The sequence below is a fragment of the Ochlerotatus camptorhynchus genome, unplaced genomic scaffold, assembly GCF_037179485.1.
Source record: "Ochlerotatus camptorhynchus isolate MF236.1 unplaced genomic scaffold, CSIRO-AGI_Acam_v1.1 ptg000370l, whole genome shotgun sequence".
NCBI lineage: Eukaryota > Metazoa > Arthropoda > Insecta > Diptera > Culicidae > Ochlerotatus > Ochlerotatus camptorhynchus.
In genome coordinates, this window is record NW_027040858.1 from 2,933,058 (window position 1) to 2,960,336 (window position 27,279).

The 27,279-nt window shown below is 45.5% G+C and overlaps 2 protein-coding genes across 2 annotated transcripts; both read right to left on the reverse strand.

The window, feature by feature from the left end:
- Positions 1 to 12,746: 12,746 nt before the first annotated feature.
- Positions 12,747 to 16,870, reverse strand: Elp1 (elongator complex protein 1). The gene is made up of 4 exons (XM_065232451.1): positions 16,399 to 16,870; positions 13,336 to 16,341; positions 12,896 to 13,266; positions 12,747 to 12,825 (listed from the first exon to the last, which is right to left on the reverse strand). The coding sequence occupies exons 1-4, from the start codon at positions 16,803 to 16,805 to the stop codon at positions 12,761 to 12,763; spliced, it is 3,849 nt and encodes a 1,282-aa protein (XP_065088523.1). The 5' UTR covers positions 16,806 to 16,870; the 3' UTR covers positions 12,747 to 12,760.
- A 4,811-nt stretch (positions 16,871 to 21,681) lies between these two features.
- On the reverse strand, positions 21,682 to 26,294 carry LOC135710081 (nuclear envelope pore membrane protein POM 121). Its single transcript, XM_065232551.1, has 4 exons — positions 25,994 to 26,294; positions 25,647 to 25,918; positions 22,895 to 25,579; positions 21,682 to 22,786 (listed from the first exon to the last, which is right to left on the reverse strand). Exons 2-4 carry the CDS (start codon positions 25,904 to 25,906, stop codon positions 21,976 to 21,978), a joined length of 3,756 nt encoding a protein of 1,251 aa, XP_065088623.1. The 5' UTR covers positions 25,907 to 25,918; positions 25,994 to 26,294; the 3' UTR covers positions 21,682 to 21,975.
- Positions 26,295 to 27,279: the final 985 nt, after the last annotated feature.

The window sequence follows — 27,279 nt, forward strand, 5'->3', positions numbered from 1 at the left end:
CTGGAATATGGCGTTCTACTATGGGCACCGTATCACGTCACGCTTTGCTTTCGCATTGAAAAGCTTCAACGTAACTTTGTCCGCTACGCTCTACGACTGTTACCATGGAACGATCCGGTTGTTCTTCCGCCGTACGAGGATCGCTGTGCTTTAATTCGTCTTTCAACATTGGCTGATAGAAGGATTCTTCTGCAACGGCTGTTCATATTCGACATTCTGGACAACAATGTAGACTGTGCTGAACTTCTAGGGAAAATCCAGTTCAATGCACCGGCTAGGCAGACGCGACAAAATGACCTCCGTATTCCTCAGCATCGTACAGTCTACGGTCAAAACAATCCACTGGATGTTTGCTGCCGTCGTTTCAACGAATCGCGTGAAGATTATGATTTTAATATTTCGAAAACCATGTTTAAAAATAGGATTAGTTTTTTAACTAGACATTAATAATTCTGTCTGTGCGTTTTTATTATACCAAGACAAGAAAAAAAAATGACGGCTTCGGCAATACCATATTCTATTATCGTCAGGGGGTAAACAGCGTCATTGAGAGCTCAATTCTAGTATGTGGATATAGGGGGTGAGTGTTTTATAAAAATTACATTTTCCGCGTTACGTAATATTTTAACGGAACCCAAGTGGGAAATAATTTTGTAGTCTCACTGAAAATCGGTCAATATCGTCGATCTATCACAGGAATTTAACTCTTGCTGTAAAAATGTGTGGTCCTGAGAAGGACTGATTGATCGAACCGAGTCAGAAAACTCCACCTCCTACCGTTGGAGATACTGCTGCTGCTAGTTGCACAGGCGATCTGTCCACTACGTTGTCCGATGCAAAATGAGCTTCGGTACGACGACATCGTTCTTATATGAGGGGGTTAGAAGGAAAGGGGTGTAAGTGACTTTGATCGATTATCTTCATCGACTTTCTCTTTCGTTAATAACTTAGCTGCAAACACATTCCTTGATGTGTTTGCCGTTCTGGATGCTAGATGAGAACCACCTTTATCAAACTATTTGGCATAAATAGGGCGAAAATATTGCAATATATTGAGTAGTGACCATATTGCACGAACAAATTAATATGCTAAAAGGATTTATATGGGCAACATAGGGAAAACTTCAAATGTGTCTTTGGTGCTGCTTCGTTTCGGACTTTTTTGAAAAAGTAGAAAAGGCATATATAGGTAGCGATTTTTCACGAAATTCGACTTGTGACAGTATTGCATGAAACCGACGATATATAGAAAACCGTCAGTAGGACATTTCAATGAAGAGCTGAGTCTCCTTCCACCCCCCCCCCCCCCACACTCGTTGTTGCCATCCGCTGCGAGGAAGTTTCAGTTTTAGAAAAATTCCACCTTTTACCGCTGACGAAGCAATTGCTACTGCTTGCTGTTGGTACCTTGCGCGTTCCGATGCTAAAATGAGCGGAGGCGCGACAGCAGCGCTCTTTTATAACTGTACAGGTTCAATCAGAACAATGCACAACCAACTAGTACGACAACTGGGTTAGGGAAAACGTATTTCATGAAAACAGTGATACAATTATCGCTTTTTATTTGTAAAATTTTCAAGAGGTTTTTTTTATAGAAAATTGGAATAATTTCAGCAGATTCGTAGAGTTATTTCCAATCGATTTGTGCATTTGGATTTTTATTTCATCAATAAATGACAAAGTTATAAGCGTTCAAAACCTAACACTTTTTCGTGACGGTTGCAGTTTTATATTTTCGATTTAAAACCTGTACATTCGCGTTCGAAGTAGTCTACGTCAAACATGTATGAACTACTACTGTCCAGGCAGGGGGAGAAGAGACCAACGTTTTCTCAAAAACAACCTACGTAGTTTATAAACAACACCTATGCAACCGTAACGTGAATGTCCATGTGATTACAATGCTTATCTTTTCCAAAAATTCCACCTGCGCCCCCCAATAAAACATGACCATGTTTATCCCGATATCTTTTTGGAGGCCACCTATCGCTGTTCGACAGTGTCTTTCACTTTTGCCTGGTCTATCAGCAGCAATTTCTGATTGAATACTGTTATAATAATATCAAACGTTTCATTGCTTCCTTTTCTGCCCCTCCTTTTCAGTGCAGTGCACGGTCAATCGCCGATCGCGGTATCCAGATATGTACATAGATCGAATCGATCGTTTGTTCTTGCGGTATATTTTCGCCGATAGGAGACCCAGAACAAAGGAGGCCATGAAGATAAAGTGAAGTTCGATTTGAAGGGTATGAATTGATTGTTATGATGATTAAGTCCGCGTGTGAAACTAATCTCTAAGAAGGTTTTGGATTTTTAATCTTCTCTTGTTCCGCTGCAAATCATCGCATTTGATTGTTGCTGGGTAGTTGTTGGTTTTTTGAGCACTTGTGTGTGTGTGTGTGTGTGTGTGCGGAAAACAATGGAACGGTTTAATGAGTTTAAAGCATTCCGAGCCGTTAATGCTCCGGAAAGTGGCAACTGGCAACGCACGTTATGATGAGAGGTTTGGGAGGAGGTTGACAAACGAATGTGGGATCAGCTGAACGGAACATTTTAATGTGGATGAATTGGCTAGTTTGTTTGCGGTCGGTGGTAGAAAACAAACATCGGAGTCAATCACTCGTTCCTGTGGCTTCATGAGGTAATAAGATGGAACTGGAAACATATTTTTCTTTTGCTGTCTAACAAGCGTTTGGTGGCTACAGCAATCAACATAATAAGATCAGTAAACCCTTGTGAAGAGTAAATATCTAGTTGGGTGTGAATCATTCTGTTTCGAAGGTCACACGAAGTCAAATAATCATATTCAATTGGGGAAATATTTCAAATATGTTTCTGAAAGCTCTTGTGCGTTCATTTTCCTAAAAAAAATGTATGTTACTCTTCAATAGTCGAACTCTGTATACGTCAAACAACGGGATAGATCTGCAAATGCGAGATTATTCAAAATGACGACGACCCATAAGTGCTATTTCTAATTCACCGCAAAACTATTAGGTATTAGGAGTAGCAAAAGCAATAGCTTCAATCAATGTTATGTTTTGAAAAATTGCCAGTCAAGAGATGGAGATTCCCAATTACTTCGCCAATGACCGATTGATCTACACTTTAACTCTTCCATAAACCGTTTAGCAACACTTGAACCCTTTCTCGCTCTCTGTTTTTGAAAAGGTTCCTCCGGTCAACCCATTAATCACCCATGTCGAAGAAAAGCGGGTCACTCGCTGCGTCAGCGCCACTGAGTGCGCCAGTATTGTATACCCATCAGGAGCGAGCCATTTGTAGCTATAGCCAGCAGCAGTAGCAACAACAAAAACAACAACGGAAATTCCGTTAATCCAATCATTTGCAATTGGCGCTTTTCAGCTATAGCAGCAGTACACCCCGAGAAAGCCAACCGCAGCCAGCGATAACAATTTCGAGAACATGGGAACGCCAAATTGTATTCCAAAACAAGTACTTCACACGCCGGCAATAATTACCGCGCGTACTTGTACCTACTGCCTCGATGGATAAACGCACAACACAATGATTCGGAGTTTGAGGTCTTGTTGTTGTTTGCTTGGTGCAATGATGGTGCGTACTTGAGAGGCAGTCATTCTACGATCTCCGTTGGTTATCGCTGCGAAATTCCTACACTGAATGCTAATTAGGTACATGCCCACTGCCCAGCCCGGTACGTGCTCAAGTGCTTTACTCGTAAATTTACTCAATTATGAATTTGCGAAATTGTTCGGAGTTTCGTGTTGTTTCCAATGGCAGTGTAATTTGATCTTTCAGATTAACTCTGATCTGGTCTTAACTTTCAAAAATGCTTCAACAGTGAGTAAACAGTTTAATTATTCTGGCGAAATTCCGTTAGAGCTGGTTTTTGGAGGATCACTTCGGTAGATTCTGTATTATGAAAGGGAAACACTGGAAATTCTCAGAACAGTCCATAATGCATGGTCACTATGGTCAAAAGTCAAAAGTTTGTCCACAAGAAAAGATTTTCCTTTTGGTGTAGGTAGTGTTTAGGCAAGGGGTAAGTCACTCAGCACATTGTGCCGAAATTAGATTCGACACAGCTTGGGCACATCCATTGGCACACCTTCGGTACACATTCGACACAATCACGTAGGCATTGGATTGTTGTAAATAAAATGGGAGCACTGCTGGACAGCTGTCAGTGAAGTTGTTCACAACATTGCGTACTGTTTGATTGTATATTGAAGCCAGAGGAACTCATATCAGCAGTTCACTTATGGATCTAAATACGAAATGTAAGTTCTAGAGCGGGCTCAAGAGAAAAATACGGTTAACCCCATTAGAACCCTTAATTCAAATAAAACTGCAACTCACACAAAACAAACTACAGAAGTCTATTCATCATCCTCTTTAGGCGGTCTCTAACAATATTCCGCACCAGTTACCGGCCGCTGATAGACCGTTGCTTTTAACATCACCAAAGGCTAGGTTTCTAGAATGGATATTTGATAGCATTTCCCGCTTTTCAGAAACTGGAAGCCAAAATGGCGTTGGACATTGATTTTCGGCATTTATGTATCATCCCCGTTCCGAAAATACCCATATTGTGGGGTATTTGACACTTTTTCTGAACCCAATGGCCGCCATCTTGAATTTCAGAATGGCAACGGACATTGATTTTCGGCATCTGCGCGTCGTCCCCGTTCCGAAAATACCCATATTGTAGGGGCTGTTCATTAACTACGTAGACAGTTTTTTGGGATTCTTGACCCCCCCCCCTGCGTAGATAATTGTTCATACAAAATAAATTAAATTTGTATAGGCCGTGGTTGATTGCCAACACCCCCCCCCCCTAAGCTGCCTACGTACTTTATGAACAGCCCCGTAGGGTATATAACATTTCAGGCGTAACATTTGATAACGGCACAAAAGCATTTGTTATCAAACTTGCTAAGGCCCTTTACACGCTAACCAAAGTACGCCCACGCAAACCAATACCACTTTCGGAAAGGTGAGAGTTGTCCCTATCCACAACATCATCGGTCATGGTTTGCCTGATTTTTTCTGAAACCGGAAGCCACCATCTTGGATCTCAAGATGGCGTCGGATATCGATTTTGCGACGCGATTCTAAAAATACCCTATTAAGGGTATTTGACAGTATTTCACATTTTTTCTGAATCCAATGTCGGCATATTGGATTTAAAAAAGTGTCAAACATCGGTTTCTGACCTCTAGAAGTCACCTCGATTCCAATAATACCCATATTCTCTATTCTAAACATAAACTGTTCAAAGTCTATCCGGATACTATTCGAATATAAAAATAATGGATAATATCTAAAGTTAAAACTATCCGGATAACTCCGTTTATTGCTATTCACTATCAGTCTATTGTTTTTGTTATTGTTATTGATCAGTTCACACCCTGGCTGGCTGCTGTCTACCGATCTGCACTTAACCCAGGCATGAACCTACGGAAATTTAGTCGTGGCCTATGCTAGACCGTATAGCATAACGACTTTCCTTTCACTAGCAGGCTTTTTGGTCCCACTAGCGTCCGATTATGGGATAGTAAGAGATTAAAAGAATAAAGAAAAGAAATAAAAGATTTTGTTGTTTTGGTGAAAAAAAAAAAAAAAAAAAAAAACACGCCGGCTTGTTGTGTAACATCAGGTTTGTTCGCTTTCATTCCGTTCTAAGGGGCAACGTGCATCGTCGTCGTACTCAAATACCTGGTAACCTCCAGACGTGTACAGGACCAAAGTGAATGACTTCCATTCTGGGCAGCTGCTTGACCTGGGCCCAGGTCAAATTCCTATCGGCTTGCTTAATTTCCTTGTTGACGCTCCGCCGCCTTAGTATTTGTCTTTGCTGCAATGTTCTGGCGGATTTAATTCATAATCAAACGCTTGCCTGCAGACTTCGTTTCTATTGCTATCGGCTTCTGCTGACATTTACATCTAAGATCCATTTGTGAGGCCACCAGCCACAAGTTATATACCGCAGGCAGCGGTTGATGAGACCTGCAGCTTTTGAGTGTTCTCCACTGGTGCTGCACAGATTCCACGTTTTAATCGAAGTTTCGAATTTTGATACGTTGACCAATCTGATTTGATCTCCGCTTTTGTGTAAATGTCATATTATCACCGACCTTATTACCATCACCTTAATGTGTGACATCAGGTGTACTACCCATAATCGCATATCAGTCCCATCTTTGCTTGATTTCCTATCCATATGAGATTGATATGGGACTATGGGCAGTGTACGCTCCTCTGTGTTTTCGTTACCATGCAATTGCTATTCACTATCAGTCTATGCGATTTTAAAGCCTTACTTACCTTACCAATCACGCTAAGCCTTATTATCTTCTGCTGTCCGAAGAAGGCGTATCCACTCTACTCGATCCATGGCCAGCCTCGAAGTCTGTGAAGGGTCCGCAGGTCACCTACCACTTGGTCGATCCACATTCCCCTCTTCTTCTTGTTCCTGTTGCGTCACTTTCGAGATCCCTTTTTAGAGATGAACTAACCTTAAATAAAGAATTTAAAAAAAAAACTTTCGAGAACCATTTTCACTGAGTCGGCGAACGGCCGTAAGAGACGTGGTAGTCGCCCAATTTTTGCAATGTGAACGATGCAATGTTCTCCCAGCTGCTGGTGCAATTCGTCGTACATTCGCCACCTTCACGTTCCGTCGTCCATCTGCACTCCATCGTAGATGGTACGCAACACCTTCCGCTCGAAAACACCACTGGTCTTCCACGAGCATAGTTCAGGTCTCATGACGGTAGAGGACCACCAATCTATTCAGCGTCTTGTAGACAGTCAACTTCATGCGGCGGTGAATTTTATTCGACCGGAGCGTCCTCCGGAGTCCACAGTAGGCACGATTCCTTGCCATAATGGGTCTTTGAATTTCTCTGCTGGTATCATTTTCGGCGGTCACCAGTGAGCCCAAATACACGAACTCATCGACCACCTCGATTTCGTCACCGTCAATCTGAACTCGGGGTGGGATGCTAACATTGTTTTTCCCTAGAACATTTCATGTATTATGTCTTCGATGCGTTGATGGCAAGTCCAATCCGCCTAGCTTCAGCCTTCAGTCTGATGTACGTTTCCGCCATCGTCTCAAAGTTCAAAGGGACTCGGGAGTGTCCCCGATACTCGAACAACGCACATCACTCGATCCATCGTCGCCTTGACCAATTGCGTCAGTTTATGCGGAAATCCGTACTCGTCCATAATCTGCCATAGTTGATCTCGATCGATTGTGTCCTATGCGGATTTGAAATCGATGAACACATGATGTGTGGGCACGGCATTTCTTCAGAACCTGCCGAATCGCAAAAATTTGGTCCGTGGTAGCGCGGGCACCCGTGAATCTCGCCTGGTATTACCCCACGAACTCTCTTTCAAATGGTGACAGGCGCCGGCATAGAATTTGGTAGAGTATCTTGTAGGCGAGGCTCAGCAGTGTGATAGTGCGGTAGTTGCAGCACTCCAACTTCAGCCGACCGATCTCCTTCTCCGCTCCTTGGAGATCAGGGGCCAGTAGCCTGTCGTCTTCTGCGCGTGTTCCAAGGTCAGTTGTTATGCCATTTTCGTTTTCTGCTGTATCACCGTTGAGGTGCTCGTCATACTCCTTGCTTGCGGCACGTAGCCTTTGCGCACCTTTGCGTGTACTACCTATTTAGTTTCTCGTAGAACTTGTCGTGTGTCGTTTACGCGGTACAGATGTTCCATCGCCTCGCAATCTCGGTCTTCCTGCTGGCGCTTCTTCCTTCAAAAATTCGAGTTTTGTATGTTCCACGCTTGTCTGTATATGTATCTGTATCTGAAGGGTTTATCTAGATTTATCAAATCGTTGACCAAGACCAATAATTACCTACTACCTGCCCTCATCCTTTCTGCCTGTGACAGCGGACTTATCGGTTTTAAATAAAGCTACAATTTCCTTCCGTTCGCTAATTGACATGCATTCGAACGTGGGTGACACCAGTATAGTGCAACATACATGAGATCACCAGCATTTGCACATTTAGAATGATTGGTTAAGGTTTGAGATTGCGCCTTTAACAAAAAGCCAGATGGCTGAGACTTAAAATTTGATTAGGATTTTCACTTATAGCGAATTCGTTTATTATCGGGGTTAACACCAGTTCCAACCCAGTGCGAAACCGAACTTTTTGTCAGTGTGAACCTCAACCTGAGCTAGGTTTTAAAAACAAACGAGCAAACTGAAGTTTGTCAGAAAACAAGCAGACCCAATCTTGATACCCGATCCAGGTTGGAACTGAATAATAAACGAATTCGCTATTAGACTTATACCATAGAGGTAACTCTAAGACTAGAAGGTCCCGAAATAACGTGCTCAACTTTTTGGCTCAGCTCTGGTACTCTCTTCGGTCCCAAGCTAATCGATTCACCCCTCGAAACATAGGAAAAACCAATAACCCCTCATTTTATCTGTCAAACTTTCATAGCGAATCAAAACAAACATTGCGTAGTACTAGAATTTTGACTAGAATGGGGCACGTTAATCGTTTACTTGGGACCAATAGGCTAGTCAAGTAGTGAACCAATACCACTTTCAGAAAGGTGATAGTTGCCCCTATCCGATGATGTTTTTGATTTGCGTGGGTGTACTTTGGTTCGCGTGTGAAGGGCCTTAGAAAGTTTGTTTACAAATGTTATGCCTGATATGTTAGATCGTAGTAGCCATGAGTTTGAGTTTGAAGTTAAATAAATCATTCTTCTGATTATCCTTCGACAGAAGTAGTCGTCTTTCCATAACTCTCTACTATCACGACAGGTTATGGGCCCAGCCATCCTGTAACCCTTGGAAACGAAAGATTGTTAGTCAAAGAAGTTTTTTTTTTCACGAAGAGCCGGAAGAATGCAAGCGAAACAGAAGCCCTACCTTTTCGACGGGAAGAACTTCCCGAACTGGAGTTTCCGGATGGAGACGTTATTGGAGGAACGGCAGCTGATCGATTGCATCCGGCGGGAAGCGGACGAAATTCCGGAGATCCAAGCGGCTGAAACGGATACGGCACAGGTAAAGGCGCAGAAGGAGTCGAAGCTGTCGGAGCGGAAACTTCTGGAAGCTCGTTGCAAGTCGTTGCTGGTGGAGAAGATCGCAGATTCGCAGCTGGAGTACATCAAGGTCAAATCTACTCCGAAGTCGATCTGGGCAACGTTGCAGAACTTGTTCGCGAAGAAGGGAATTTCCGGCCAGTTTTACCTACTGAAGCAACTGGCCGTAATGAAGTACAGCGAAGCGGAACCGATGGAAGAGCACCTGCTGCGGTTCGAGAGGATCATCCGGGAGCTGGCCTCGGCGGACATCGTGATGCACGAGCGGCTGGTGGTGTTCAATTTGCTGCAAACCATGCCGAAATCGTTCCAGCAGCTGGTGACAGTCCTCGAAACCCTGCCGGCGGAGCAGTGCACACTCGAATTTGTGAAGGCCAGGTTGCTGAGTGAAAACGTGAAGCGTCAGAACAACTGCGAACCGGAAGGCACTCTGGATGGTGAGTCGGCGTTTTTCAGTGAGCGGCCCAAGATGAAGTGTTTTTCCTGTGGCAAAGTGGGTCACAAACGCGCAAACTGCCCCATGAAGAAGGACTTCGACCAACGGAAGTCGTCCGGGAAGCCGAAGAGGAAGGAAAAGGCCAACGTCGCTGGGTCCGGAGTGGCGTTTGTAACGGAGTCGGACGGTGAAGCGAAGCGTGACGGTGGGAATCTGAGTCAGTTCTGGTGGATTCTCGATTCAGGCGCCTCCGAACATATGGTGCAGTCAGCGGATTGCCTTCGAGACGTGGTGAAGCTGGACAATCCGGTGCTAATCGTGGTGGCCTCCGGGAAGGTCGTGTACAGCTATCACTTTGGCACGGTAAGCATGGTCTCGATGGTCGGAAAGCGTCAAATCAACAGCGTGGTGAACGACGTCCTGTACGTGCCGGAACTGCAGTACAACCTGTTTTCCATTCGGCGCATCGGCAAGCTTGGGATGCGTGTGACGTTTGGAGGTGATGCTGCGGAAATCAAGCACGGCAGCGAAGTGGTTGCCACTGGTAAATTGTCCGGCATGCTGTACGTGCTGAACTCCACCGGGAAGCGTGGACCAGTGGATGGAGCGCTGGTAGTCTTGCCGGTGAACGAGTACGAGCTGTGGCATCGGAGGTTCGGCCACATTGGCAAGAGTGGTCTGAAGACTCTGGTGCACAACGAGATGGTCAACGGCATGGTGCTGAGGAAGGACGAATTTCAAGACAACGAAGTGTGCGAACCTTGTGTGCTTGGGAAGCATGCGAGACAGCCTTTTTGGAGACGTACCAGTTCCGAGATCCAACAAGCCGTTGGAGCTGGTACACAGCGACGTGTGCGGTTTGCTGACCCCGACAACCTGGAACGGAAAAATGTATTTCGTTACATTCACCGACGATTTTACTCATTTTACCGCCGTATACATCCTTGCGACGAAAAAGGAGGTACTGGAGGTCTTCAAGCAGTACGCGAGCATAGCTGAGGGGCATTTCGACAGCAAGATCCGTCGCCTTAGGTGCGACAACGGCGGAGAATACGTCGGCAACGAGTTCCAGCAGTATTGCCGAGACCGTGGAATGCTAATGGAGTACACCGAAAACAATACCTGGGAGCTGGTGGATCTACCGTCGGGACGAAAACCGATGGATTGCAAATGGGTGTTCAAGCTGAAGATGACGCCGGATGGCAACGTAGACAAGCACAAGGCAAGATTGGTTGCCAAAGGATTCACGCAGCGGTATGGATATGATTACTCTGAAACCTAAGCTCCGGTGGTGAAGATGTCGACGGTTCGAATGGTGCTGGGATTGGCAAACCAGGAGAATTTGCTGATCCACCAGATGGACGTCCGGACGGCGTTCTTGAACGGTCATCTCTCGGAGGAGATCTACGTGCGCCAACCTCCAGGATTTGAGGAGGGGGATCGAGTCTGTAAGCTAAACAAATCCATCAACGGTTTGAAGCAGGCATCGAAGGCGTGGAACGACTTTTTACACGAGTTTGCAACCCGGATCGGCTTTCGCAGGTCCGAGAGTGACAGCTGCCTGTACGTATGTGAGCGTGATGGTGAGAAGGTGTTCCTGCTGCTGTTCGTCGATGATATCCTCGTCGTCTCTCGTTCCTTGGGAGTCATCGGTACCATCAAGAAGCTGCTGAAGTCGGAGTTCTCGATGCAGGACATGGGCCAAGCGAAGATGTTCCTGGGATTGAAGATTAACCGGGACGTGTTGTCGGGACGAATGCGACTAAGTCAGGAACACTACACGAAATCGATCCTGAAGCGATTCGAAATAGAGAAGTGCAAGCCCGTATCAACTCCCATGGAAGCGGGTCTGCAACTTGTGAAGAACGACACGGACGAGAAGCTGGAGAAGCCATACCGTGAGCTGATAGGTTGCCTCACCTATTTGATGGTGATGCCAGACCAGATCTCAGCGCAGCGGTGAATTACTTCAGTCAGTTCCAGAGCAATCCATCCGAAGATCACTGGGTGCACGCCAAGCGGATTTTGCGGTATCTGCAGGGGACAGCTGACCACGGACTGGTGTACGACCGGTCGACCGGTCCCATCCGGCAAGTGACTGGCTATGCGGACGCGAACTGGGATACGGATATCAACGAAAGGCGTTCGGTTTCGGGAATCCTGTTCAAGCTATACGGAGTCACAGTCTGTTTGAGTACCAGGAAGCAGAGCACCGTATCCTTGTCGTCAACCGAAGCGGAATGTTCCGCTTTAGCAGACGCAGCGTGCGAGGCCATTTGGATCGGCAAGGTCTTGGAGGATTTGGGGGTGCTCGAACCGCAGCCGCCACTTTTATATGAAGATAATCAATCAACCATTGCTATCATGAAATCAGCCGGACCTTCGAAGCGTTTAAAGCACACCGACGTCAAGATACATTTTGAGCGGGTGTGTAGCTTCGAAGAAACTTGAAGTTCGCTACATTCCAACGGGTGAGCTGACTTGTTGACGAAAGGTTTGTCGACGATGCCGTTCCGGAAGCACTGTTCGAGTATCGGAGTTTTCCCGCGATCAGTTTGAGGAGGGGTGTCAAGAACGAGCAAACCGATCGTAGTAGCTCTATTAAGATATGTTAGATCGTAGCAGCCATGAGTTTGAGTTTGAAGTTAAATAAATCATTCTTCTAATTATCCTTCGACAGAAGTAGTCGTCTTTCCATAACTCTCGACTATCACGACAATATAAACCTGCTACTGTGCCAGACTTATTTCTGACAGCCCAGGAATCAATTTGACAACATTATAATATAAAATCAAGATTCTTAGAAAGATTTACGGTATAGCGACTTGCAGTCAATTTAATTGTTTGTAAGAAAGTTTTAACATACTGAGAGGTTAGAAAAATATTCGGGAATCGGACCTTTTTTAAACGATTCTGGGAATCTATTTTTCACACCGGATTTCAAAGATAAATAGTCAAATAGCCGTTAGCTGCTTTTCTTAATAAATGGCTCGGCGAAACGTACTCGATATTTCCCCTAACTCAATGATTAGTTCAAATAGGAAGAGCTGATTGCATTGAGCAAGGTATGTATGCTCTGGATCCTCCGTAGTGTTAAAATCAATTCCCACGACACAACAAGGATGTTCTTTTAAAGATTTCCAAAACAAACAGCAATTTAATTTGTCGTCACTGAAGTAATTCACTTTCCGCAGTAACACTTACCTATATTCTCATTCATTTTCTTTTACTTCCGCTTCCGGAACAATCACCAAATCACTTCAACACTTCAAACTGCCACGGAACGATCTGCAGATCCGGCTTGTATCGCTGGTGGGGTTCTGGAATTGACCAATCAACAGTTACTTCCTTTCCATTTTACAATTATGCAGCAAAGGGATTCAAACTTACTGATCATCGCATAGTGCTGCACGTTCTGCACCTGGCTCAGATCCCCGGTAGCGATTGCCGTCGCCTCAACGTCTTGCCCACTGCCGGGCACCACCATTTCCGGTATCCAAATGGAATCCAGAGAAAATTTCACCAAGTGCAACAGCTCGGCATAGTCCCTCTGGATCGTGGCCGCTTGCTGCAGGAAATCCATCTCGATGGCCGCCTTGCAGAGGGCTCGCACCTGACGCTGTCGCTCGATGCCGCACACACGGGATACTAACGTGTGCAGTGCATCGACGAGGGCAATATCCTCGTATGCGTTGCCTTCCTTGAGGCTGAGCAGTTTGCGTTCGTGCTTCCGGCGGTTCTTGCTGGAGCGGCTCGATTTGCTGGAACGTTTTAGATAGAAGCCGAAACATTTAGTTAAGATTTTATAAGAAGCAACTAACTGAACTTACCTAGATCGTCCGGAGCTGCTAGTATGCCTAGAAGAGGCCACCGTTGACGTTTCCGAGTACAAATCGCAATCTTCCAGATCCCGACCATTGCCGTCTTCTTCGCCCAGCTCTTGATCCAGCTTCTTCTTGGCCTTTTCTTCCCGAACCATCAAAAGTCGGTTCTTTTGTTTCACGAGTTGTTCCTTTTCAGCGGTTAATTCGTGCAGGAATGTTTGCAGATAATCTTGCAAATTAGGGCGAATCAATTCCTCTACAAGTGCCCGATCCGAAAGATGTGCTTCCAGCAGCGCTTTACCGAAGAGGTGATCAACCAACAGAATTTCCACTGCGATTTTTGGGTCCTTCAGGTGATCCTTGGCCAAGCGGGATGCCGCTTCGTACTCTCCACTTTCCTGAAGGGCGGGAATCAACGATTGAACCAGTCGTCTCAACTCTTCGTCCCCGTATCCCGCAGTTGTAGCTAATTTGAGGCACCTCTCCCAGTCGGCAGCATTCCTAGCCGAGGCAATGGCCTGCTGGTAGTCTCCAGCCTTCTCGTAGATCAAACTGGCATCCACCTGCTTGTTGCTCTGCCTCAAGTGATCTCCATAGCAAGAGCAAATCTTCCGGTAATACTTCTCATTATCCCTGTACGCAACCATGGCTTTCCCATACAGCCCGTGGGCGATCGTCAATTGGAGTGCCTCGTGGAACTTGTTCTCGTCGTCCCGATATCTGGCAATGTTCTCGATCGCCTTACCGAATCGCTTCAGGTGGCAGTCGATCTTGTACTTTCGGTAGTCTTCGTCCAGGCGTTTCAATTCATTCAAAAATGGAAGATACTCTTTCGGATCCTTTTGGGATTTGGTAGCCACGAACAGGACCAAACCAAAGTCGTACATCCCCAGGGCTACGTTGAACAAATCGTTCACCTCCACCAAGTAGAGAAGGTACTTGAGGGCTTCGTCAGCATCTTCGCTCGTCCCTTGCCCTTTTTTGAGGTTCCAAATGACCTCCAAGGCCTGCTCTAGCATTCCCTTCTTCACGTAACATGTGATCTTCGGAAGCATATAGTTTACGTCCGTTTTCGCTGAGTTCATCACCTGCAGCAACCGATCGCAAAGGTATTCCACCTTCGCGTTCACATTGTACCCATCGATAACGGCGGACTCACGTCCCTGATAATTACTCTCGTACATGGCCATGCAGACGTCCTGATTTTGCAGGTCGCTTATGAACAGATTCAACCAGTTGACGTTGGTAATCTCCTGCAGGAAGCAGTCCAAATTAGACAGGAACAGCTGCGGGTTGTGATCAACTAGCAGGTTCAAGTTGATGCGCTCCTTTCTGAGGATATCGAATGCCTTCAAGTATTCCAAGGCATTCAGGTGATCTGCGACCAGGCACAGGGACAGAATACGGGGAGCGATCACTTCCAGATTACCTCGCGGTAGCTGTAAGACGGTCCGAGCCGACTTGGCAACGACGACCACCAGTTTGGAACCACGCTCGACGCGACGATCGCCGACGATCACATTGTTCTGCAGGTTGACGAACTTGAGTTCTGCGATCGTTGTGAACAGCAGGTAGTGCTCGGCTAGGAACATCGAAGTAACATCGGAAGCGAGCTTTGAACCATCTACGTAGAGATTCTGACGGTTCTTTAGGGAGTAAACCTTATAGTCGAACTGATCCACGGAGCAAATTTGGAGCTGTTCGCAAAATTCCGGCAGTTTAAGGTCTTCTTCTAATGAAACGGAAGGCTGCAGAAGTAATTTGAACAGCTGCCCCGTCATTGTTTCGACGAGGGCGGACGCTGCGTTGATTCCTTCGATACAACCGACTCGATCAGTATCAGAACCAACTTCTAGGGTTCCTAAGATGGCAAGTTCGCCACTGAAAACGTCTACTGAGAAGATCTTCAACCGATTAGATCCTTCAACGCCGAGTAGGACATCATTTCTCAACCAGAGCCAATGCGAATAGTTTCCGGGACCAATCTCCAAAGGCTTCCCCAGAGATTGGGCACCACTGAGGTGACGAATTGCGTTTTCTGTAAACTCCGGACGATAGAAGCTTACTTTGTTGTAGGAATCAACTGCGAAGAAGCAATTGGAATCCAGCTGCCCTTCCGGATTCCTTAAGAATCCAACCGAGTTGACCAAACTGTCCACTTTCAGCGTAAATCCACACATCGGAGGCGGTATAACGACACACCGAAAGTTGGTCAACAATACGGATCCTCCGTCGATCACTGCCACCAGCGATTCGTCGGATTGCTTCAACCCCGTCGAGTGATCCACTGAAAACTCCCATCGGGAAGCTTCGTACTGACCGTTTTTCAGCAAAACATGAAGAGTTCTGCCTTCCGAGTACTTCAAGTCCCACTGAAGTCCTAAAATTTCCTCATTTACTTCTAGATACTGTTTCATGTACCAGTGGTAGTTACAGACGATGTAGAAGTACAGACAGTTCAAGCCACTAGCATTCTTGCGAGTTTGAAGGACCAACACTTCCGAGTCGTGACTCCAAGATATGCCGTTAACCATCTCATCTTCTTGCCTGAACGGCAACTCAATCTCCCTGTGTTTCAGCCCGTTCTTCTCGAACAATGATACCACATATTTTTCCTTCAATATCTGAGGAATCGCGATCCATAACCCGGAAGGCTTCCAACCCATCGGAACCTCAAGTCCGTAGCATTTCTCCGAAGTAAACTGGAGAGCACCTTCCTGGTTGAACACTTTGAATGCTCTCCCAAACGGACCCAGGAATCCCACCGCAAAGTACGCCCCATCCGCTCTCCAACTGATCTGTACTTTGGGATCAATCTTGCTTACATCAATCGCCATTTCCGCCTCTTCCTTCTTCTTCCGAGCGGCGCTCTTGCCCTCGGACCCATGGAACTGCGTTTCCTTCTTGCCCCACCCGACGCTCATAAACTCCCGGTCTCCAAAGGTGTCGTCCTTGAGGCACACTTCGTTGATCGGGTCGTACGCACTGTTCATCGTCACCACGTTCAATTTCCTACAGCGAAACAGGTAATTACTTTCAACCTTTCATGCAAGCGTCCCAAAATCCTACCAATCAACAAACACCACCACCTCCTGCACTGGACTCCAACCCATCGCTTTCAATCCCCCCGCACAGAACGTAACCACCTCCGGTTCTCGATCCCCCGTCGTCGTTGTCACGTTCAGCACCAACACCTCGCCGGCCTCGGTAGCCAGACACAGTTCATCGTTCAAAGCCAAATGCTCGACGGCGACCACTGTTACCGGAATCGATAGCAACTCACGACAATCCAGCGGATCTGAGCGGTCCAATCGATATACATGGGCACCTTCCGACGAACCGACAACGACGTACACCAAATTGCTGTTGTTGGAATCGACGACCATCAGGTGACTGTGATTGCCACCACCATCCGGGGACAACGGGAGTCCCTCGAAGCGGGCGCTCTGGTGAGCGAGACGGTACAGATTTTTCATTACACTGCAATTTGTACGCTTTTCACTATTTTAGAAAACTTTTCGGGAAATATTGCTGCGACAAAACTTGTTGTTGTTGTTCCGGTGCGCGCACGTTGTTTTGTTTTGGCTGCGGCACGTTGTTTTGATTCGATTGCTGTCATAATAATAAACGATAGGGTACCCAGTACCTCCCGGAGCAAACAATGATTAGGGCAAAACTAGCAAAATGTTGCCCTAATAAAATTGTTATTTTGCTTAACGACGTATTCAGCGTATCATCCGAACCATTTGAGGGATAGTTCTATCATTTTGGATATGGTATTTTTGATTAGAGTTGCACGTATTAATTACATTTTTAATTGAAAGTGCCGTAATATTGTTTTCCTAGGCAATTAGATTTTACACTATTTTCATCAGTTCGTTAATACCCCGTACAGACTATCCCGTAAAAAAAAGAACCATAGAGGTACAATTAATTGTATTGTAACCATACAATAGAGTTTATTGTATTTACAATAAATCGCATTCTCCACAACGATAAAATTACAATAGAATGTATTGTTTCTACAATAGAATCTATGGTAAATGGGGGAATACACAATAGAACAAGGGGGTCGTTATGTATCTTAACCATACGAAATATCACTTTTTCCCGAACAAACTTGAGCCGTTTACCATTAATTGTATTGTTATTCTAATATTGAAAACTCTTGCTAAATGGGACGTATTGTACATCTATTGTTATAACAATCTGTTAAAATTTCGTGTGCTATATACGCACAATAAGATCGATTGTTGGCAATAGATTTCCTTGTAATTGTATTTTATTGTATGGTAATTGTATGGTTATTTTTTTCCGGGTATGGCTTATATCATGTAATATTCTGTAATAGGCTGTCTTGCAATGAACACTCATACATCTAGTTTTCACTGGAAATCCTATATAAGTGAGCATTTTGACATTTCTACGAATAGCAACTTTTCTCCCGCGCTGCTAAATTTGGTAGCAGGAATTGCGGCTTCCTTCGGAATCAAGTGCCGGAACGAAAATAAAGTTTTTGTTCCGCGGAATCTGTTTCCGACTTTGGAAACAGGACAGAATGTGCGGGATCAGGCCAAAGAGATGGTCGATGATAATAGTAAGTATATCTAACAAGGTACATTGTTTTGTTATTTCAAAACTTTTGATCCCCACTACATAGGGCGTCAAACGGCAGCACAACGATCCGGATCGAGTTCGCCGGGCACCGGAACGGGAAGGTCGACGAAAGGATCGCGAAAACAAGGAAACATCCGATTCCGGATTGTGTGAAGGTGTTCCGTGATTGGACTACACTGCTTTGTACGCAATTAGGATAGATTCGCCAGGAGCAGCATGTTCCCAACATTGAATCACCACCAAGGGCAGAAACAACACCACCACAGCAGAGTATCCTCCTGACCATTGCCAACCATTGCCGATATGAACAGCCTCGCGAATCACATGATGGATTCTGCGTTGAAACCAAGGGGACCAACCGGCAGCAGAAGAACGGAGTATTCTCCGGTCACCGTGTACAAGGTCACTAAGGCGGTGGACCAAACAGCAACACGAACCAGAATCTTGAAATAAACGTTACTTTTTATTGGATTTTATTCGATTGTAATTTATAATAATATATGTTTAAAATAAACGAAATCAGCCATTTAAATTCCTTCCAGTGCATACAATTTAACCACTTTTGGGAATAACGTCTTTATTCATTAATGATTAAAATTTAATCACTTTCGAGAAAAACGTGTTTATTCATCCGATGAGTAAACAGCGTTTATTCATTTTATGAATATGTGCGGGTTTTCTCGAAACTGGTTAAAGTTTAAACATTAATGCATACTTTTTTCTTAGCGTGTTTATTGGGTAGTCCCATTTTCCAAAGAAAGAGCGTACTTTATAGTCATAAGAGAGTTTGTTTTGATTACCGTGCATGTTTCACGCACAGTCTGACGTTTGCTTATTGACTTCTCGACGCAACATCTCACTTCCCGCATAAACGCGAACCATAAATTGACCTTACCTAAAATGGTTAAAAATTGTTTATAATCCCTGCTAAACTTTAACTGAAATGGTTATGGAACTTTACATGAACGTTTAATGATAAAGTTTCAACCTTATGAATTATGATTTTTTGGAACTGGACCTTACAAATAATGGGTTGTTAAGAACCATTACCATTCCAAATTCTTGTTTTCTCCATACATTTTCAGAAAGATAACTATACAAGAACGTTTTTACTTATGATTTGAGAACATTAATGGTAATGGTTATGGTAGTCAGTAAGGTCCATTAATGGTTTTGTATTATCGCTCAACTTTACGTGGAATATATCGTGAATTGGTAATCAGTAAATTACAGGCAACCAATTCGCGATATATTCCACATAAAGTTGATCGATGTTACAAAACCATTCGTGAACCTTACTGACTACCATAACCATTACCATTAAAGTTCTCAAACCATAAGTTAAAAGGTTCTAATATAGTTCTCTTTCCGAAAATGTATGGAGAAAACAAGAATTTGGAATGGTAATGGTTCTTAACAACCCATTATTTGTAAGGTCCAGTTCCAAAAAATCATAATTCATAAGGTTGAAACTTTATCATTAAACGTTCATGTAAAGTTCCATAACCATTTCAGTTAAAGTTTAGCAGGGATTATAAACAATTTTTAACCATTTTAGGTAAGGTCAATTTATGGTTCGCGTTTATGCGGGTTAGGCTGTGAACCATTTGCCGAGTTAAAATTAACTCGTGGTTAAAAGTGACATTTCGAAAGTTATTTTCTATGTTCGAAAATCCCCGTGTTGTCGATCGACCGGTTTTCGACCCACCGTTGTCAAAATTTAACTTCTTGTCTGTCAGAAATAACCATGCTCGGATAGCAGGGTTCATCGATAACTTTCCATCTGTCAAATTTTAACCAAAAGTTAAAATAATCCACCAAATGGTTCAGAGCCTTAACAACCTAGCTAGGGCAGCCCTGTAAAATCGGTTTGTTTATTGGCGTTGACGGCGACTCTGTAGCTCTTTACTCCTATGAGAAAATCCATAAGCAAACGTCAGACTGTGCGTGAAACATGGCGGACTTTGTACTATCCTTTCACTCCACCGAAAATTCCCATAAGAAACTGTCTATATTTGGTGGAAAAGCAAATTTTTCGACGGTGCCGTCAACGCCAATTATTTTCAACCACGAAATCAGCTGTCAAAGTGTTCGACTTGACAGCGGTTTGTTTTTTATTTTCAACCAGTAAAACGCATGTATAAGTGAAACTTCTCACTAATACTAACGGTGGTAGAGAACTCTATTGAGTTCTCCAAGCAGGATCTCACGAACCTACAGTAATAACATAATTTTTCACACACTAGCGTATACTGGCATGTGCACGGTAAGAATCAAACATCTATTTGTGAGTAAAAGTGAACCCATTGTCAATAAAAGCGGCACCACTTATTAATGAGTAATTCATTATGCCAATTAAGTAGTAACTGTTAGCTACTGTTAGCAGAAACTCATTGTTGTTAAAATAATATACTCATTAATGAGTAAAACCACCTTTATCAAAACTAGGTTAACCTTTACTCACAAAAGGGTACTTGACTGTTACCGTGCAAGCGTAGGGTTTGTTTTCGTTTTGTTGTTTATTTTACTTGAGAATGACAGTTCTAACAACAAACAAAAAATTTCTCACAGCTAACAAAAAAATTCATCTCACTAACACACGCAAATCGCACCAATACGAAACCGGCTGGAGAGGACTATAACCGGAATAACCCTGATTTAATTTCAGATGACTTTGGAGTCTTGGCGTGACTCATTATACCTAGTAGTTTACCTGTTTCAAAACTTAAAAAAAAACTTATGTGCAGCTGAAGATGCCACCGGATAGCAACAACGATGCGGAGCCCTCTCAACAACCCAGCTATATGGAGCAGATGATTAATCTAGCCAACGGACTAAGCCGTGTGTTCCACAAAACTGGAGATGCCACTGCGGGCATCGCCCTCGAGGCGACCAACAAATTAAAGGAAAATGCAGCAGTTAGTCATGTTTTCCAGCTGACTTCCAAAGCCAGCACCGCAACCATCGACGCAGGAAAGCAAGTGTACCGGAACGTTAACGAAAGCCCTGTTACGGAAAAAATGGTCCAGTGGACGGAATCCAAGATTGGCTCAGCTGTCGGGACCACTTCCAAAGTTGCATCCGAGACCATCGACGTTGGGAAACAAGCTTACCAGAGTATTGCCGATAGTCCAATCACTGGACCAGCTGTTCGTTTTACCGGTGCAACACTTGGATCTGGCTTGATGCTTAATCTCTGGGCTAAGGCACTGACGAGCCGGGTCGGGAAACAAGCACTACGAGCTACTTGCATTAGAAACGCCATCCAAATGTACAACTGGTTGCATCTGCCCGCTTCGCTGAGGGCTGCTGCCATAGCCTCCGGGGTCCATGCCAACAACTACATCCTGTCGGGCATAGTTCCTGGCCTCTTCACCGTTTGGGCCATCTACGATGGGTATCAGTTAGTTCGGCTCACCTACGGACTGGTCCAGGAAAACGAAATGCTTTCAAAACTGTAGATCATTTTTGCATTACATTTTGATAAATTGATAATTAGTATACCACGTTACAAAGACGCTATACCCAGTCCGAACAACCCTACTACAATTTGTATCGTTATTTTGCTTAACGGCGTATTCAGAGTAGAATAGTTCTATCATTTGGGCTTATCAGTCGGTTATGGTATTTTCATATTTTCTTTTATTAGGGAAGGCATTAACTATTCAGCCCTTCCATGTACAAAACACTAATCAGCAGGTTGGTCCGTTCTAAGGGGCATTCTTTCCGTCTACTTTCGCTGCAAAACAAGTTTCAATTAAATATATCACCTAGTTGCATAGTTTATTACATGACCGACGAACACACAATCGTCACCTTGTTTTAGCAGAATATGTTCCATAAGTTTAGACTAACAGATTTTTCACGTCAAGAAAAACAGACAGAATTTCTTGCATTATGCAATAATTTCAAAAAAAATAATAATAAACAACTGGATTCAGAATACCGTACCTATTATACACAAATACAAATAAGCCGAAACAAGTATCAATACATATCTAAGCCGTCACTCACCGTGGAGGCCCATTTTCACTTGAGGCGCCGTGTGGCCGTCCGGATGGGTCTTCGACCGGGTGGTACATTGGCGCCACCTCCGGTTCCTATGCTGAACATCGGCGCCCCGGCTCCGTTGGACATTCCGAAAGGGCCTCCGGCTGCAGCTGCCGGATTTGCACCGGCGAACGAGAATGCGGCAGGTCCACCGCTACCAGTGTTGCCAACTGCGATGGCATTCGAACCAGCAGAAAAGTTGAACGCCGGCGGAGGTGATGTTGCACCGGCTCCGAAAAGTCCTCCGCCAGAAGCGGCTGGCGCGGCCGTCGTCGGTTGAGCGGGTGTTCCAAAGGAGAACGGTTTGACGGTAGCTGTATTGCTGCTACTGGTGTTACTGGCGTTAAAGGAGAAAGAAGAGTTTCCGGTACTCCCGAAAGCCGGTGGAGGCGCCATGCAGCTATTATTGTTGTTGTTATTGTTGTTTGTGTTCGAAAAGCTGAAAGCGGATGCCGCCGGTGCCGCTGGAGCCGGTGCGGATGAGTTCGATCCTGCCGAAAAGGCGAAACTGTTGACAGGGTTTGCGGCGGAAGTTGACGTAATGTTGTTGCTGGTGCTTCCGATTCCTCCAAAGGAGAACGATTTATTTGCCGTCGGTGCCAAAGATGTTGCTGCTGAGTTTGTTGGAGCCGCTGGAGATGCTCCAAACGAAAACGGCGATGAGCCTGAGGTGACGTTGGATTGATTATTGTTAGAGCTGGGGGCACCGAATATGTTGCCAGTTGGTGCCGATGCCGAAGTGATCCCGCCAAACGGGGATGTGACCGTTGAGGATGCGCCAAAGACGGAGCTGAAAGGATGGGAAGCGTTAATATGAATATTTAAGGCCATCTGCGGCAACAAAAGAGTCACGCATATACAGTTGCATACATTCGGGCGTTAAAATCAATCAACTCACCTCGCATTAGCCGGAACTGCTGGCGAACTGGAAGCGGCACCAAATACCGGCGTTGCTCCGAAACCACTTGCTGTCGGTGCTACCGGAGCCGTACCACTATTGGAAGCCCCGAAAGCGGGTGGATTGCCAGAATTAGCGTTGCCAAACGCCTGGACCTGATGGTTGGTGAAGGAAGGAGCTGCACCGAAGCTGGCTGCCGTATTGCTGCTTCCACCACTTCCAAAGATGTTGCTAGTCGTCGTCGGAGCTGCCGTGGTAGCCGTCGGTGCTACCGCCCCAAAGGAAAATGCACCGGCACTAGTTGTGCTGGTGGGCTGTTGCGAAGCGGCAGCACCAAAGGAGAAACTGGAATTGGTTGCCGCCGGTTGGCCGAAGGCAGGTTTGCTAGCCACCCCACCGCCAAATATGCCCGAGGAAGGTGGCGAAGTGACGGAAGTGGTAGAGCTGCTCGAGACGCTGCCGAACGGCGGTGGTGCCGTTGTTGGCGGGGCTGATGCTGGGAATCCACCGCCGAAGGAAGGGGCCGCCGAAGTCGTAATGGTTGAGCCAAACGAAGGAGCTGAGGTGGCGGCAGTTGTGGTCGATCCAAAGCCGAACTTTGCTACGGCAGGTGCACCGAAGGCGGGAGTTGATACGGATGCTGTGAGAGCGGGAGCACCGGAAGTTGCTCCTCCAAACGTGAATGCACTTGTGGTTGATGATGGTGTCGTTGTTGCCACTGCTGCCGCGGTGATGGTGGGCCTTAAGTTCGAAGCCCCGAATGCGAAACCTCCACCGGAAGTGGTAGCAGTCACGCCGGTAGTAGATGCCGCAACACTTCCAAACGATGGATGATTGGAAGCACTGGTTGAAACTGCCGCGGATGAACCAGTCGGCGAAAGAGGCTTGAAAGCACTGAATCCGGATCCACTGCCGAAGGTAGGGATGGTAGACTGACTGATGCTGAAAGAATTTTGAGGACTTCCCGAAGAAGCATTAGTGGAAATCGCTGGTAGAAGCGAGAAGCCACTCTTTGGTGCTTCCGATTTGGATATTGGAACTGGTGAGAAGCTGATCAGATTGGGAGTTGTCAGGGTGGTCTTCGGCGTTGCGATTATCGACGATGGTGCGGATGATGTGAAAGCGAAACCGGAAGTAGTCAGTGTAGGAGCTGAAGTTGCAGTGGTTGTCGAGGGGAAGCTGTACGCTGGAGGCGCATCCGCTTTCGAGACTGTTGCTGGAGTGCTTCCAAAAGAAAAACCACTGGCCTGTTTTGCGGCCGGTTTCGATTCCACCGGAGTCGTAGATTTCGTTGGTGTTTGGAAGGAGAAAGTAGCATTATTGTCCGACTTGGTAGGTGTTCCGAAACTGAATCCTCCGGTTATATTTGACGGCTCACTCGTTTTAACCGCTTCCGCCGGTTTAGGAGGCACAATCTTTCCTAATCCGGGATCTTTGATGGGTTCACTGATCAAGGCAGCGATTCCACTTGGTTTGGAAACCACCACTTCCACTTTTTTCTCTTCAATCTTCGGCGGTACCGCATCGACCGAATCCTTTACCACAATCGGAGCCTTCAGGGCCATCTTCGGTGCTTCCTCTTCTTCATCATCAAAGTCCTCGCTCAAGCAACTCAGAATCATCGACAGCTTCGACTTCTCAACCTGCTTTAAAGTGACTTTACTGCAGTTCAAAATGGGTGACTTATCCTTCGGCTTGATGAAGCTAATCCGTCCTCCCAGTTCCTCTTCGTCTTCCTGCTCTTCGCTGTCACTAACCACCGGCCTGACCACCGTTTCATCGTACTTCTTGTTAAACAACGTAATCTTCGGTTGCGTTGGCTTCGGCCTTATAGACGGCATAATTTCCGGGACACTCCTCACTATCTGCGGCAACGGTGCCGATTCCAACCTGCTCACCTTCACCGGCTCTCGACTTTCAACTCTTCCCTCCGTCGCCACCGTGGCATTCAATCCAACCGCAGTTGCCATGGGCGTGGAAAAAGTCTGATCCACATTCAACCTGCCCGGTTTCGGTTGAATATGTTCCACTCGCTTCGGCGTGCTCATCACCAGACTGGAACTCAACGAACTCAAAATGTCATTATTTTTGCAGCACAATCGCTTCTTCTGCAGTTGCTGTTCACCGGATCCTCTCAAAGGTGGCGAAGTCGAAGACGTGAGTTCCCGTGCTCGTTTCGTTCCGCCACCACCCCCGGAATCCACCTCCGAAAGTTCCTTACACTGCTTCTTGATCCTGTCCGCATCCAACTCCTCATTGTTTATCCTCTTCCGGGAAATCTCCTTCAATGCATCCAGGACGCTTCTCGTCGGTGCCGCTTCCAATTCCGTCGTCGGTGCTATGACCCTATTTTCGGCATCAATTTCATCCTCCGGCGCCGGACCCCGGGACTGTTTTAAATGTGGTTCCGCCGGAATCAGCAACGATCCTGCCCTCAAGATGTTCGACCGGGTGTTTGCCTGAAAAACGGACTTTTCCGGGGGAGCGATCCGAACCGACGTAATAGAATTGTTTCGCCGGGGCGAGTACTTAATCTCCGTTTTCTTCAAATGCACCACCGGAAACTGACCCGGCTTGCTGTAGATGCTGGTCATCGACTGACTCCGGTTCAGTGGCGACTGTGTCCTATCATGGTACTTCACCAGCCGGTTAACTAGTCCTCGGCTTTGCGCATCCGTGTAAACCCTGAAACAGAAACCCTCAACATTAGTTCTCCACTTCCCCTAGCCATTCCAATGTCACTAAAACTCACTGTGAATCTATCCGGCCGAATCCCACCGACGAAAGATTGCCGCTACTTTTGAAACTGGTTCGGCTGTTGAGCAACGGCGAGGTGGGTTTCCGCTTCACACTTGCGCCCACCACTTTGACTGGGCTCGCAAACAAACCACTCCGGTTGTTTCCCGATCCTTCTAGGTGTGTCGACTCTGCCACCGGACTGCTGAGCGTCCGGCTCATATTCGTCACACTCAGATCGCTGAACGACGTGAACTTCCGGTTGTTGTGATTCATTGTTCCTTGTATCTAGAAATTAAAAAAAAAAAAAAAAAAAAAATCTAAAATGACATCCCATGTAAACAATAATTACAAAATTCTAACCTCCAATTATTCCCCGCAAGCAGTGCACACGCAGAAGACTGAAGGGTGGTTGCGGTTCGCGGTTTACCTTGACCCCTCACTGAGACGACTGAATGCAAAACGCTTCTGGTAGACAATTTCCGACTATTTATTTCAGCTACTCGCAGTGCATTTCACGTCTCGCAATCTTCCGCCAGGAGCGGGCACTGCTTTCGGTCACTTTCGGCCGCGGATTTACGCTTAATTTAAGTGGATTTTCTCTAGCAACTAACCAACCACAACCGAACGCGACTTTTGAACGAAACGTTTTTGCGTCTGATGATGATGATGGACACTCATTTGATGACTCATTTATGACAGTTTGCATCGTTGTTGAACCCCTTCGGAAAGGGATGGACGATTTCTGATAGTTTTGTGGAGACTTTTCGATGATTGCGTTTCTGAAGGGCTGCCGATCAAAATAACACCGACAAACCGACATGAAACCACAAAGAACAGACATCCAAGCTTAAACAAATTTTTCGAAAAATTATGTGTAAAGCATTCAAATTAAAATACGTTAGAAACACTAGCACCAACAATCAATACGAAACTAACGATTTTAAATTGGCTCACCACGTTAGTAGCCTATTGGTCCCAAGCAAACGATTAACGTACCCTATTCTAGTTAAAATTCTATTACTACACTATGTTTGTTTTGATTCGCTATGAAAGTTTGACAGATAACATCAGGGGTGTGTGGATTCATGCAGAACATGCAGGGGTGAGTGAAATAGCTTGGGACTGCTTGGGACCGTTGTTCTGGTACTGAGTAATGATTTTCTTCGGGACCCAGTGGTCTTAGAGTTACTTCTATGCTAGCACCGCCATACGGAATGTTGCGACTCGAGTTATCACTTTTTGCAATTAATGCGTAAACTGAAGTGAGCAAAAAAATGCGTAAACTGACCGTGTATCTAAATGAACTGTCCAATCAGTTCAAAACAAACAAGACAAAACAACGGAAATTAATCGAGGTTCTGCGGAACCATTATTTTCGAATAAAAAACTAAGGTCTTCTACAGTTTCTTGCAGATCTACAATCGTTTTTCGTTCCAATTTTAACTGAGCATAGTAGTCAGGTGCAAAACTGACTTTTTTGAGTTCACTGACGGGCAATTCAGCATCCTTAAGAAAATTGTGTAAAGATTTTCGCTTGATAAAACCTTGTTTATTTGCGCACCAATAAAGCTCGCACTTGCGGCCCATGTTTCGATCGATTTTACTTTGCTCGGTTAATGTATTGCTCACAACAATTTTGACATTTA

What these genes read in the sequence shown, in the direction of transcription:
- Elp1 (XM_065232451.1), bottom strand. Translation starts at nt 16,805, where the DNA reads ATGAAAAATCTGTACCGTCTCGCTCACCAGAGCGCCCGCTTCGAGGGA. An exon ending in GTGGTGGTGTTTGTTGATTG is followed by an intron (nt 16,342 to 16,398) that starts GTAGGATTTTGG and finishes GTTTCGCTGTAG; the next exon opens with GAAATTGAACGTGGTGACGA. An exon ending in AGCAGCTCCGGACGATCTAG is followed by an intron (nt 13,267 to 13,335) that starts GTAAGTTCAGTT and finishes AAAACGTTCCAG; the next exon opens with CAAATCGAGCCGCTCCAGCA.
- LOC135710081 (XM_065232551.1), bottom strand. Translation starts at nt 25,906, where the DNA reads ATGAATCACAACAACCGGAAGTTCACGTCGTTCAGCGATCTGAGTGTG. An exon ending in TTCGGCCGGATAGATTCACA is followed by an intron (nt 25,580 to 25,646) that starts GTGAGTTTTAGT and finishes TTTCTGTTTCAG; the next exon opens with GGTTTACACGGATGCGCAAA. An exon ending in GCAGTTCCGGCTAATGCGAG is followed by an intron (nt 22,787 to 22,894) that starts GTGAGTTGATTG and finishes CCATCCTTTCAG; the next exon opens with CTCCGTCTTTGGCGCATCCT.